Source organism: Kuraishia capsulata, genomic scaffold, assembly GCF_000576695.1.
Source record: "Kuraishia capsulata CBS 1993 genomic scaffold, Kuraishia_capsulata_scaffold_1, whole genome shotgun sequence".
Lineage (NCBI taxonomy): Eukaryota > Fungi > Ascomycota > Pichiomycetes > Pichiales > Pichiaceae > Kuraishia > Kuraishia capsulata.
In genome coordinates, this window is record NW_019172950.1 from 2,232,645 (window position 1) to 2,245,594 (window position 12,950).

A 12,950-nucleotide genomic window follows, 5' to 3' on the forward strand; every position below is an offset into this window, starting at 1 on the left:
TTAGCGCCGGTTTTGATCTGGCTACCGTTGATATTGCTATTTTTAGACAGATTACGACCTTCTATCTTGGTCCGGTCATAAAAAGGTTCGGTAGAGGTTTGATATAGACTTTGTGTAGTGTACATGGCATGCACATCTACCATATGCTATGACCAGAGTGAAATACACAGGTACACACATTGTGACACAAAGGCAGTGCTGACGCTAAACATTTATATTATATGCACACAACAGAGAATCACATTATACGCATACACAATTCTATTATACACATTTGACCCATATACTATACACTACAACCCCTCTATACCATCCTCCAGAGTGGTCTTTCCTAATTGAGTCCACTTCCCATTGGCCTTGGCCAGTCTCAACGCTCTCCACTGGATGTTATCCACCTGGGCCCGGTCCACGCCCTCCTCGTTCTTCAGCTGATAGAGCTCCATCTTATAGTCGTCTATTTTTTCTTCATCCTCCGCATTGCGTTTGCGTTCGAGCTTCGAGAGTCCCGTCTCAGTCTTCCAAACTTGGCTTATCGTAGCATCCCCATATTTAAATCCGTACTTGGGCTTGGTGAAGAACTTTTCATCGATTACACTGCTAATCAGCCCCTCTATGCGCTCGGACGAAACATCAATGTCTGTGTTCGAAACGGGCTGAAACCCTCCATCCTTCCAATCACTCCATTTTTGTTCCAGATCCTCACATAATACAGTGATTATACGCGCAAAAGCACGAGTAGAAGGAAATCTCTCGTAGTGCTTGATGACGGCCTGCTTCAGCTTAGTCAAAAATTGTCTTTTAGAACTTGGAATTGCAGACCTGGCACCATGGATACTTCCCGGCTTGTATATCGAGTCAAAGAAATGAACGAAAATATACGTCTGCAAAATCAGGACCTGTCTCTGTTTCGGATCATCAACCACGTCCGAAAACTCCTTGAGTCCAACTGGCCAGTTGCATCTATGTATCTGGTTACTCAGCTTTTTGTTCTTCTTCTGCTCGTCCAACTTGAATAGGCCGTCAACCAAGTTCGCGAGTTGCACACTGCCGTCATCTTGGGCATAATTCAGGAGAGAGTCTGATTTGTGGTTGTGCTGTTGACGGCGAGACCCTTTCGTTATCGAGTCGTAGTAACGAATGGGGTTGGCAAAATAGGACTGCAATTTGAGCGTTCCTAAATAGAGTGATTCGTATTGGTTCAGCTGGTTATCCTTTCTGCGAGACGCTTTTGAGTTTAAAGAGCTGTATGTCTCCATTCTAGGTGCCTGGGCATAGTATTCCTTCAACTCTGGATTTCCGTTCCATGGCGTCTTGCTGAAACTTGCATTTCCCAGCAAAATCTTGTCGTTGAGCTTGAAGTTCTGAAAAATGAAGTTCCGCAGGTTTCCAGAAAAAATCTCATGTTTTTCAAGGTGATTGAGGGTCCTTCCTTTAGTCAAGAGAAGGTTGCCCATTCGTAAGAGACTCGAACCTGGTTTGTATCTTCCATCCTGATCTTGGTTGAGAACTAATAACTTGGATCGTGTTGAGGGGTTCAGTAGAATGGGACCCAGCCTATCCGTTATGAATTCAACACTGGTGGAATTGATGATCACGTATAGCAGATCCATTGGCAGATTTTTCAGATCAGCCTTATAATTGGCAAACACGCAAAGACTGAGGTCTATGAGGATCAACAGCGAATGCAATAACTTAATTGAACCACTCTCTTCTTCTGAATTTTCGGACTCTATTAAGGAGACACACGCCTCTGTGAACACATTGGAAACGGTGGAACTCGCGATCTCATCGCTTATGAACGCACCCAGCGTCGCCTTCAATTCGCCAGAATCATACAAAGATTTATTCGTGACCTCATCAAAGTCTGTTGACTGCGTTATATCACTTATTATCTTCAACAATTCTGCTGACATGTTCAATACACCACAACAAGAGTACAGTTGCCATGGAAGGTTATTCATCGGCTCAGATGACTTTGAGCATAGTTAGCGAGTGACCCGAGCCCAAATGGCAGTCAGGTCGGTGAGATTTGAAAAATGTAGTATACACAAAAAATGGAGCGATAAAATAGACAAAAAATGATGTAGATGAATGAAGAGACAATTAAATGCGAACTTTGTCTTCTGATTAATCTGGTAGTGGATGTCGCCCTCTTTTCAGAGCTTCATGAGCTTCCTCTTGAGTTCCTCCTGGAAGATCATCTTCATCTTGGACTCGTCACCAGTGAGTATGATGTCGTTTTGGTCATGTACTTTGGAAGCTTCGGGTGTGGACATCACGAAATCTTCAGCTGCAGGGTCATTGAACTTCTTCTGTAGCTCTCTGGTCAAATCGGCTCTGCTCAGAACCGAAGGGACCTCTTCTGGATTGTCCCCGAAGAATATCACAGTGTTCTGGGCTTCGTTATTTTCTAGAAAAGCGAGGTTAGGACTTTGATTCGGGGTGACCTCAAACATCTGGGCCTCTTCTTCAGGCTCGGAATTGGTTTGGATTCTTACCAAATTAAAGGGAAGGCCGCTGGAAATTCTCCTCGGATTCGAGCTGGAGGGGAAACCAGCTCCTCTCTTATTAAGTAGAGGCGAAATGGTTGACGAATGATTTCTATGCTCATCTTCAAGTCTGCCCAACCCCTCATTGACAAATCTGGTGATATTCTGAAGTTCCCTTTTCATATCTCTCAGCTTAGAGATACTATCACCATTCTTCACATTCCAGTTCTTGATCTTGTATGTCATGGCATCAATGATGTCTATCGTGTTGACAACAATCTGTTCATCTTTCCCTAGTAATGCCTCGTCGTTCTCAGAATTCAAGTCACTTATTTGAGATATCATGTCTGAGATTGAATCGTTGCATGATTCCAAAACATGTTTCAGCACCTTGAGTTTGGTAGTCGTGCTCAAAAATTGTACGAATTCGAGGCCAAACTTGTCCATGACTAATTGTCTGAATTCCTCTTCGTTCACGTTTGAAGATGAGCTTGAGTTTGAATTCTCTAAAGTTGAGAGAAAGATGCAGAGTAAAATTCGGCGCAACATGACAAACACCTTTAACATCTTGACTGGATCGTAGAGTTCCAGATTTGAGTGAAGCAGATCCACAGTTGCATGAGGTAGATCACCTTCCGCATTGAAATTGTCGTCGTTATTCTCTTTGTCGTATTCGTCGTCGCCAGTGTCACTGAGCAGTAACAGAGGTTTCAGGTTGTGCTCCTGATTGTTTTCACCGTTGTGCAATATGTCTAACACGTGCCCGTTCTTGCCCGCAAGATTGATTTGATAGATATCAAAGTACAACGACAGTGTCGACAAGTTGACATAAGGCAAAGTGCGTTTTATCTTGAGGTCAAATGACGATATGAGCAGTCTGAGAATGCTCTGGACCTTCTCCTTGTATCTGAAACTTTTGACTCGCTTTTTGAGTATTCTGTGCTTACCAACTATCGAATTCAACTCCATTTTGAAATTATCCTGGAAACCCAGCCCAGATACACTATCCAGCAGAGCTGAGGATAGTTCGTTATTGAGCCTAATGAAATCAGCTAATCGGCTGGATATCAATGGCAACAGTTTCCTGATCTGCAACCCATGTGTGAATCTGGTATACAGGTTTGCCAGCGAAATAACCATCAATGCCAGCAAATTGGCACTTCTAGTGCTGGAGCTGAACTTCGAAGAGTAAATGCACAGGTTGATGGCCAAAAATAGGAATCTCGACGAGTTGAAAACGGCCTGGTCAATTTTTCGTGTCGTCTTGCTCCGAATGGAATTCAAACTCAAGTCTCGTATTCTTTTCTGATGTCTGACGTGATCATCGTCATTCACCAATGGAGAGGCTATGATGGAAAACTTAAACTTTTCAAAACTCTGTTGTTTGTCACAATTGAGCTCGTCGCTCGAAATATTAGTCTTGATCTTCCAGAGATCAAATATCCGGCTGATTCTGGGTGTCTCTGTAAAAACAGATCTGTTGTCTCCTGTTTTCTGTTGCCGCTGCTGAGATGGCTGTTGTATGCTCTTGGAGTTGAAAAATGTACCTGTTGAGGATATGCTGCTTAATCTTTCGCCAATCTCGTTAAGCTCCGAGAAAATCGGGGTCAAATTCGCAGACCACGTCGAGCTGTTTGGCGATTGGACCAAGTGGTTGTTTGGATTTGTGAACCCAGGCGGAATCATCAAGTGAGCCGGCCCTGTGTCCTGTCCCGTGTCTATTCCCCAATCGGAGATACTCTGTTTGGGAGGAAAAGACATGGGATATATGACAAATGCAACAAAAACAACCAACAGAAAAAAAAACAAAAAAATGGAATGACAGATCAGTTATAACTTGAGGACAGTTTCCCATCACCAGACAATAACAATGGCGCCTAGCCATATTTTCTTAACTATGAGACCCGCCCATTGAGGGGTACACTCTGTGTTTTATTGGTAGTGTATACGCTATTTATGAGCCGCATGATGCACGCGCATGAGCCTTTTAACTATGGGGGCTATCAATGAAGGCTATTTCCTGGTTGGGGTTAGGCTATGCTGCGCGGAGCTCGCTTATGAGAAGAAATGTACAGGAGGTGAAATGGGAGTGATCATTTTACGGAAAAAACGCGTCTAACCAAGTTCGTCAAGAATGCGGAGAGTATTTCTGGGCTACACGCGACGTGCCTGACTCCACTTGAATAGGCGCGAAATGAACCACGTCGAATATACACACATCAGCAAAATTCAGGTTATAATTCAGAGAAACTATATATAAAGTAACTCACGCCTTGAGCTCGTTTGCAACGTCGATCACTTCGACGCTTCCAGAAGCCGTGTGATCACCCTCGATTTCGTGAACACGATCCACTCCATCGCCAAACAGATCCGCAACCATCTCCAATTGCAAGCCCCTGGTCTCAGCCCAAAAAAAGTAGATGCACGGTAAAAAGACTATGTTGTAACTGCCGTTCAGGATGTAGAATTTCCAGCCCAAATTGCTCATTGCAATAGGAAGAATGAAGGTAGTGAAAAGGGCGCATCCGTAGTCTGCAAACTGGAAGAACGCCAAACCTGCGGCTCTCGTCCTATTCGGAAATATCTCTGAAGGATACAAACACAGCAGTGGTGTGAAACAGTAGGAATAGAATCCACTGAAGATGAACATCATAGCCACAGCACCGTATTGTCCAGACGTGTTGGTGCTACCCCCAAACTGTTTGACAAGTCCACCCAGAATAAGCAAGCACACAACTTCACCACCCATGGAGATCAGAGCCTGGATTCTTCTACCAATAATATCAAAGGTATAGCATCCAAAACCAGCACACACTAGACAGAAAGCACTTCTGATGATGGCGATTTGTAACTGGGTGTTGACGTCAGTCACTCCAGCCTGCTCCAAAATGGTGGTAATGTAGTAAGTTGCAACCGAGCTTCCAGAAAGTTCACCACACCAAGCCAATGAAAGCATGATGAAAAGACGCCTCAGATTGGCTTTGGAAGACACCAACTCTTTCCAAATGTTGGCATCATTGTAGATGGTAGTTTCGGCATGGAGAGACTCGTAGACCTCTCCTAATACTCTTTCTACTCTCAATTCATCATGTTCGTAGACAATATCCCAGATCTCCTTTGCCTCGGTCTCTCTTCCCTTGGAAACCAGCCATCTTGGAGACTCGGGTACAAAGGCAAGACATATGTAACACAGTAACGCGGGAGCCAACTGAACCACCATTGGTGCCCTCCAGCACCAATTGCTATCGATGTTGCGGGTACCATAGGTGACACCAGCTGCTATCAGAGATCCAACATAGAAACAACTATGGAACGTTCCGACCACGGCACCACGAATTTCCTCGGCAACTATTTCCGATACCAGCGCGGGTGCTGTAGCATTCATCAGGCAGTTTCCCACACCAGCAATAACACGGCCGACAATGAATTGAGCATACTTGTGGGATGTAGACTGGACTATGACTCCAATGACCATGAAGGTGGTTGCGAAAAAAATACAAAAGCGGCGGCCGTATTTGTCTGCGAGAACTTGTACGAACGGGATAATGGCAAAAGCACCCATGAAAATGGAGGCATTATTGAGACCACTGTTGGAGGTGGTGAGGCCAAAGTAATCAACATAAATGTCCAGTCCGACGACCGTTCCCATCATTGAGGCCTCATACCCTCCTGAAGTTGGGTTGGCAATAGCAGTGATCCAGGCAATTATCAAAAGCCCCCATTTGGAATTTGGCACCAGCTTGGAGAGGTGTCTTGTCTGAGTTCCCGATTCAGAGTCACTAGCGGTCTTCATGATGGAGAGTATTGGAAGGTTTTTTGGAAGAAGGAAGAGAACAACTGTCCAATCTGGATCGCAGAATATCACTGTGTTTATGTACTCCAGTCTGTCCGGCCAACCACGATAGATATGAGCTTTGTTTTGTCAGACATATCCGATTGATAGGGGGACTAATTTGGTAAGATTCGAGAAATTATTCACTGAGGCCAACTGATAAGGGTTTGAGCATCTGCATTAAACGCGGCTGTGCATGATGTGGAAAAACTTGGCCGCGGGGCAAGATATGGAGATTACATAAGTTGGGTTCCCTCTTTGGGAAACCGGATAACGATCGGGCCAATTCGCAAGATAACGAAATGACATGCGGTACGACGTCTCGGATCTCGGTTTTGACAACTAGATAACACACAGAATATTGGTGTAGAATCTGGCTGACCTGCGGGCTACTTGCGTTCTAATTGCGGCGACAGGACGGCGCCTGACAGGGCTTTTGATTAAACTTCTTTAGAGTGGGCTGTAATAGAGTCAGTTCGGTTTTCCTGATCTCCCTTCATCTTCTTGATTCTCCAAACAACACCTTTTTTCCTCAATGATGGTGCCCTTTGACGTTGAAGATTGGCAAAAGAAGGCGGCCGAGAGGAGGGGGTTGCTGACTTATCCGAGGGAATGGGTTCTACCTGCCATCTACCTGGAGGATATTGGCCAGAATTCTACTAGGTCGGTTATCGATGTTCCTGCCGAATGTGGAATTTTGACTAGTCACGAGCTTGAAATAACAGAAACCAGAGCTACCCCTCTTCTGACTAAACTGAGGAGTGGTGAGTGGAAGAGCGAAGACGTCACACTGGCTTTCTGCAAGAGAGCAGTGATAGCCCATCAGCTGACCAACTGTCTTACCTCTCTGTTTCTAGAGGAAGCCTTAAAGAGAGCCAGAGAACTTGATAGAATTCTTCAAGAGACTGGTAAACCTGTTGGACCTTTCCATGGGCTTCCCATTTCTTTAAAGGAGATCTTCAATGTAAATGGTGCAGATACCACCTTTGGTTTTGTGTCCTGGGTTGGAAACTACAAGGACGAGGACGGGCTTACCGTGAAGTTGTTGAAGGAGCGAGGAGCAGTCCCTTTTGTGAAGACAAACATTGCTCAGGGGTGTCTGATTGTCGAGGGACTTAATAATTTATTTGGAACAACCAAGAACCCACACAATCTTTCACTGACTCCGGCTGGAAGTTCTTCCGGTGAGGGCGCTCTTATTGCAATGAGAGGATCACCGCTTGGTGTTGGAACCGATGGTGGTGGGTCTATCAGACTTCCTGCTCATTCTAATGGAGTCTATGGGTTTATGCCATCCACCCATAGAGTCTCAAGCGGAGGAATTGCCGAGGGTAAAGGCGGACTGACCTGGGTCAGAGGCCAAATTGGTCCTCTTTCCACGGACGTTGATTCTTTGGAAACTTGGATTAAGGCAATGATTGGAAGCAAAATTGCTGATCAGGACTTTTGCTGTTCTCCTCTGGAATGGAGAGAGCCGCAGCTTTCTGAGTCTTTGACCATTGGCGTTATCTACCAGGACAACGTTGTTGAGACCACAAGTTCCATGATTCGTCCTTTGAAAAATACTTGCGAACGTCTCAGGGAACTAGGCCACAAAATTGTCGAGATTGATATTGGAAATTTACATCGGGAGATTACTGAAACAGTCTTTCGGTTCTACGTTGCTGATGGGCAAGAGGGCTACCAGAAATCCATTGCAGCTAGTGGTGAGCCTTACATCTCAAGATGTTGCGGCAGTGAGTGTGAGAGGCCAATGACTATTTCTGAGGTTCACGAGATGGACAGAAAAGCGCGGTTGTTTTCAAAGAAGTATCTTGAAATATTTGTCGAAAATGGTCTGGATGCAATTTTAACCCCAAGCTCTCCAACCCCAGCCGCACCTCATGGGATGTACTCCACCAACTCTCTCTCAGCTGTCTACAACCTTCTAGGGTATGCAGCTGGTATCATTCCTATCGGAAAAATTGACCTCGTAAAAGATGCTCCAACTAAGGAGTATCTTCGCAAAGAACCTTTTGCTGATCTCAACGTGTTTCCTGTGTTTCCATACGATAAGTACGACTCTTATGTCAGAAAGGAATTATATGCAGAGATTGGCAAGTTCAAGAATGCACCAACCTCCATTCAAGTTGTTGGAAGGAAGTTCACAGACGAGAAAGTTTTAAGGATCATGAAGGTTATTGATGTGGCTATAAATGGTTGAGGTTTAGACGAGTTGCTGGACTAACTATAAGTCTCTTGAGAATCAAAGCTATTCTTCTAAATTAAATCAAAGCAGATCTTAAAAATTCTCAAAAAATAAGTTCAATAGTAATCAACGTAATTCTACAACCACAAGTTTGAGGATTGTCAAAATAATTAAGTAAAACTAGTACAACAAGTTTAATGTAGCTTGCCCTAATCCGCCCTGCTATTGCTCCTTGAAGTTCTTGCAAAACATCTGAAAATTATTCTTGGACAACCACTCCATGAAAAAGTTGTCCTCCTCCATAAAGCTCTTCAATGCTGGAGCGAGATCGTTTATTTCGAAAGGGTCATTTGCAAAGTCTTTGAGTGGAGATCCGCTTGGTTTCGTGCATGAAGGTCCTCTGGAGTAGGATCTTATACGGGACTCAGATTCCATGGCACGCTCAACTCTGGATAAAAGGCTGTCAAATCTCAATAAAGCCAACTCGGTCACACGATTTAAATTCCAGATGGAAACAAGGTTGTTTCTGTATCGATAAACAATATCCCTCCATACCAGTTCATCGCCTTCTTTATCTGCAGCAACGTAGAAGGCAAGGATGCAAGCTCCCACTATCGAAAAGTTTACTCTAGAAAAACTCCACCAATGGCAATCAAGATTTTTGTTACCAAGAGTCTCCAAATACACGTTGAAGTCACGGGCACACTCGTATGCCCTGGTCTGTATTTCAGAGAAGGTGACCTTGCTATCAGCATACAGAATAGATCTGCAACATGACATTGTTAACGTTGCTTTGGCCAGTCTCAATGAAACCATACTTCCCAAAAGATGAGAAGGGATTTTCTCTTTGGAAAAGTAAATATTTTCTATTGCGTTCAATCTGTTGATAAGATCAACGCCTATAGACATGACCTCATCTGCAGGCTTGCGCGATTGAAGAACTGTTCTTGTGGAGTAGAATGAAGTGAGCATCTTGGCCAGAATTCCAGTCAAATGAACCAAAGCAATGAACATATTAACTCCCACCTTCTTAGCCATTTTTTCCTTCGCAGTTTGATCGTCATCCCCCTCCTCAACGAAATCGTCCTCGCAGATGGTTCCCACGCTAAAGTCTTCATCACGAATATGGCTAGGTCTCGATAACCCCAAAGCCTGCCACTTATCTTCCGCATAAGTAGCCCACCATAATCTCCTTCGTAGTCGCTTTTCCCACTTTGGAAGGTCCCACAAAGACGGATCCACGTTGAGCCCCAGGTCCTGGTTGACGGCGACCAGAGAAGCTGTCTCCACCCATGCACATGGAGCATTTGCATCTCTGATAATTATAGGCAAAAAATGTAGTTTCAGAAGTAGTGCTTGCACAGTTTGTAATGTGGCAGCACCGCATTCTATTGGGAGGGCTTTTCCAAGAAATCCGAAAAGGGCATACCAGTCTCTGCGTTTTTCCTTCTCCAGGGCAAGAGCCTTCAGATCGCCTTGAACATGGGAGTATGCCTTCACGTAAATGGCAGCCAACAAAGTGGCAGATATATTCTGATTGGAGTCAGAAAGTATGCTTGCGTTTATCACCGGATATGAAGGATTGACCGAAGCAAAGTAGGTGTCTATGAGAATCTTGGGACTGAATGGCTTCACCACCTCGTTAACACTATCGATGCAGTAATGGTCTGGTCGTGGGTCAAGATATATAGTTGGACATATGGAGAAAAATATGGGCTCATTTATATCTCGAGCAGGATTTGTATATCTTTTTTCGGCCGAACCTGGTGTTTCCCTTGCTACTCTCTGTAATAGCCAAGGATCTTGGTCTCCACTGAAGCCAACGAATAGAGATGTTTTACCGTTATGCAACTCCAGTCTGTTGTCCATTCCACGCATTTCAGATTCCACTTCTGGAATTTCCCTTGCAATGAAAGGGTCTGTGGTTGTCACTTCTATATTCACAGACCCATCTCGTGAGATGTTGAGTGCAATCCGCTGGTCCTTGGTTTCGTACTGTGGCCGTTCTCTTGGTGGGGGCCTCTTTTTGGCCGCAGGTCTTTCGATGTAGGTGCACTCGGCTTTTCTGACTCTACATCCTATGCATCGGTTTGACCCAGCTTCTTTGAGGCAGCACGTCCTTCTTTTGCGGCAAAAATCACAAGGTGGAGATTTCCTACTTCTGTAGGGGCGGGCAAATGCTATCACTTCAGTTGTCATGTTGGCAGTTTCCATAATCTTGCTATTTTGAATTATTGTATTTCGTATCTTCAGAATAGCTCTTCTTTCGGATTTTTTTGAGAGCAGAAAAGGGGTGGTGAAGATCAATCGCTGCGGAGAGCCCGATTTGGTCTGCACAATCTCTAATGAAATCACATCTACTCGGAACATTTGCCGCCTTGACACACAGGCACATATCGAAGTCAATTGATTGGTAATCAAGTTTTATTGGCTGGAGGTCTAATCTCAGCCCTTTTTTTATGCTATACATATATACATATATATATAACGTAATCGCAAACAGTCTTAGGTGGGTCCCCTAGTACCAACCCATTCTCAACTCAGCAACACTGTTCCTCCGTGTTATCTGCAATATCTTATAGCGTTCTCTGGCTTGTCCCATTCCATCAAAATCACACGATCCAGGGTTTTCTAAATTACTACCCTTGAGATATCGGTCTAAGTATCTGCGCTTCCCTGGTTGATCTTTCCCGATAAGGAAGCGTTGGCCGCGGGCCAAGTCTTATCTATCGAGTGTACCGCTCAAAAGGGAGCCGCGCCGCCCCACATAAACTGATAGTTGGCCGTCTGAAATCTTATTTTGAGCTTGGAATGAAATAGTTGGCCGCAGGCAAAGCTGGCTGAACTTAGCCTCAGACCATTTTCCCCCGAAACCGGGGCAAAAAATCACAAGTTGGTTGCTTTATAAGAGTGTGTGGCACCTGATATTTCCGGAGGAGGAGATTTGGAGGTGAACTGAGTTTTGAGGTGTACGATATGAATACTAGAACCGTAACCTCCGTTGGTGAACGTGCAATTGGTGCTATCGGATCTGGTTTTGCACCAGAATTGGGGGAGAGGTATTCCCAACTCAAAGCAGAGATCCTCAAACCAGAACACTACGAGGCTTTGGAAGAGTCTTGGAAAAGACTGCTCACAGAGCTTGATAGCGAGATAGAGGCAATTGCTGCTGAAGGCTCTAATTTTATTCCCCAAGTTGAGTTCAATGCCATTGAATCTAACAGCAACACCATTCCTGACGAGTACAAAAAGCTGCTGAAAGAAAGAGGATGTTTGATAATCCGAGGGGTTTACTCTCAAGAGCAGGCCCTCAATTGGAAAAAGGACTTTGTTGATTATCTGAAGAGTCATCCTGGCCTTACAGGCCATCCAAAAGGATCTCCAAGTAACTGGTTTGTTCACTGGTCAAGAACCCAGGTTGAGGCAAGGTCGCATCCTCGAACTATCCAGCTCATGAAAGCCGTTGGTAAAGTATACGAGAATGACGACCCAGACGCTCTCGTTGATATGAGCTCGCAGGTGGTTTATCCAGACAGACTAAGAGTTCGCCAGCCTGGAAAACAGGTGACACTGAACCTTCATGTTGACTCAAGTTCAATTGAAAGATGGGAAGACCCAAGCTACAGAGAAGTCTACAAGGAGATCTTCGAAGGTGAGTGGGAGAAATGGGATCCATATCAGATTGCCAAACGTCCAGCTGGAGTCCAAGATCTGTACAATGGAGCCACCAATAATGGCTCTACATGTAGCGTATTTAGGGCATTCCAAGGCTGGGTTGCCCTTTCGCATTCCAAATGTGGTGAGGGAACGATCAGGTTTCTTCCAAACATGAGGACAGCCATTCCATATTTACTGTTACGGCCCTTCTTCTGGAAAGACGACGGAAAGTTGGAATTTCAATCCTCCAAATTTCCAGGTGCAACACCTGGATCAGGACAATTACTTGCGCATGATCCTGGCCTTTTTCCACATCTCAAACACGATAAGAGCGTAGTTGGAATTCCGTATGTGAACCCTGGGGATTTCGTCCTCTGGCATGCAGATCTGTTGCATGAGGTTGATAGAAATCACGCTGGAAATATGGATTCGTCGGTATGCTTTATAGCGCACACACCCCTATGTCCATACAATATCAACACGTTGAAAGATAGTAACCGCAGTTTTTTGGACGGATCGAAACCGGCAGACTTCGTCTACGAGCTGCAGTATGGGCCATGTGAGTCGTCTTTTGAAGATAGAGGGCAGTCCAAAGATGTTTTGAGTGTTGATGGTAAAAGAGCTCTTGGATTGGAGAAGTTTGACGTTGATGAGCCTGGTTTGACTGCGGGTCAAAAAAAGATTCGTGAATTGGCGAATGAAGCACTTTTTTCAAAGGAGTAAGATCAGGCGATCTGAAAAATCGGGAGTTTGAGGAATCAACCAAATTGAAAAAGCAAACTGG

General features: G+C 44.7%; 6 protein-coding genes across 6 annotated transcripts; 2 read left to right on the forward strand and 4 right to left on the reverse strand.

Annotated features, from left to right (window-relative positions):
• Positions 1 to 293: 293 nt before the first annotated feature.
• Positions 294 to 1,913, reverse strand: KUCA_T00001211001 (uncharacterized protein; the record flags this gene model as incomplete). Its single annotated transcript, XM_022605826.1, has 1 exon — positions 294 to 1,913. The coding sequence occupies one exon, from the start codon at positions 1,911 to 1,913 to the stop codon at positions 294 to 296; it is 1,620 nt and encodes a 539-aa protein (XP_022457256.1).
• Positions 1,914 to 2,156: 243 nt separating this feature from the next.
• On the reverse strand, positions 2,157 to 4,250 carry KUCA_T00001212001 (uncharacterized protein; the record flags this gene model as incomplete). The annotated part of the gene is made up of 1 exon (XM_022605827.1): positions 2,157 to 4,250. One exon carries the CDS (start codon positions 4,248 to 4,250, stop codon positions 2,157 to 2,159), a length of 2,094 nt encoding a protein of 697 aa, XP_022457257.1.
• A 505-nt stretch (positions 4,251 to 4,755) lies between these two features.
• Positions 4,756 to 6,282, reverse strand: KUCA_T00001213001 (uncharacterized protein; the record flags this gene model as incomplete). Its single annotated transcript, XM_022605828.1, has 1 exon — positions 4,756 to 6,282. The coding sequence occupies one exon, from the start codon at positions 6,280 to 6,282 to the stop codon at positions 4,756 to 4,758; it is 1,527 nt and encodes a 508-aa protein (XP_022457258.1).
• A 574-nt stretch (positions 6,283 to 6,856) lies between these two features.
• On the forward strand, positions 6,857 to 8,524 carry KUCA_T00001214001 (uncharacterized protein; the record flags this gene model as incomplete). The annotated part of the gene is made up of 1 exon (XM_022605830.1): positions 6,857 to 8,524. The coding sequence occupies one exon, from the start codon at positions 6,857 to 6,859 to the stop codon at positions 8,522 to 8,524; it is 1,668 nt and encodes a 555-aa protein (XP_022457259.1).
• Positions 8,525 to 8,731: 207 nt separating this feature from the next.
• Positions 8,732 to 10,879, reverse strand: KUCA_T00001215001 (uncharacterized protein; the record flags this gene model as incomplete). Its single annotated transcript, XM_022605831.1, has 1 exon — positions 8,732 to 10,879. One exon carries the CDS (start codon positions 10,877 to 10,879, stop codon positions 8,732 to 8,734), a length of 2,148 nt encoding a protein of 715 aa, XP_022457260.1.
• A 606-nt stretch (positions 10,880 to 11,485) lies between these two features.
• KUCA_T00001216001 (uncharacterized protein) lies at positions 11,486 to 12,889 on the forward strand (the record flags this gene model as incomplete). The annotated part of the gene is made up of 1 exon (XM_022605832.1): positions 11,486 to 12,889. The coding sequence occupies one exon, from the start codon at positions 11,486 to 11,488 to the stop codon at positions 12,887 to 12,889; it is 1,404 nt and encodes a 467-aa protein (XP_022457261.1).
• Between the last annotated feature and the right edge of the window lie 61 nt (positions 12,890 to 12,950).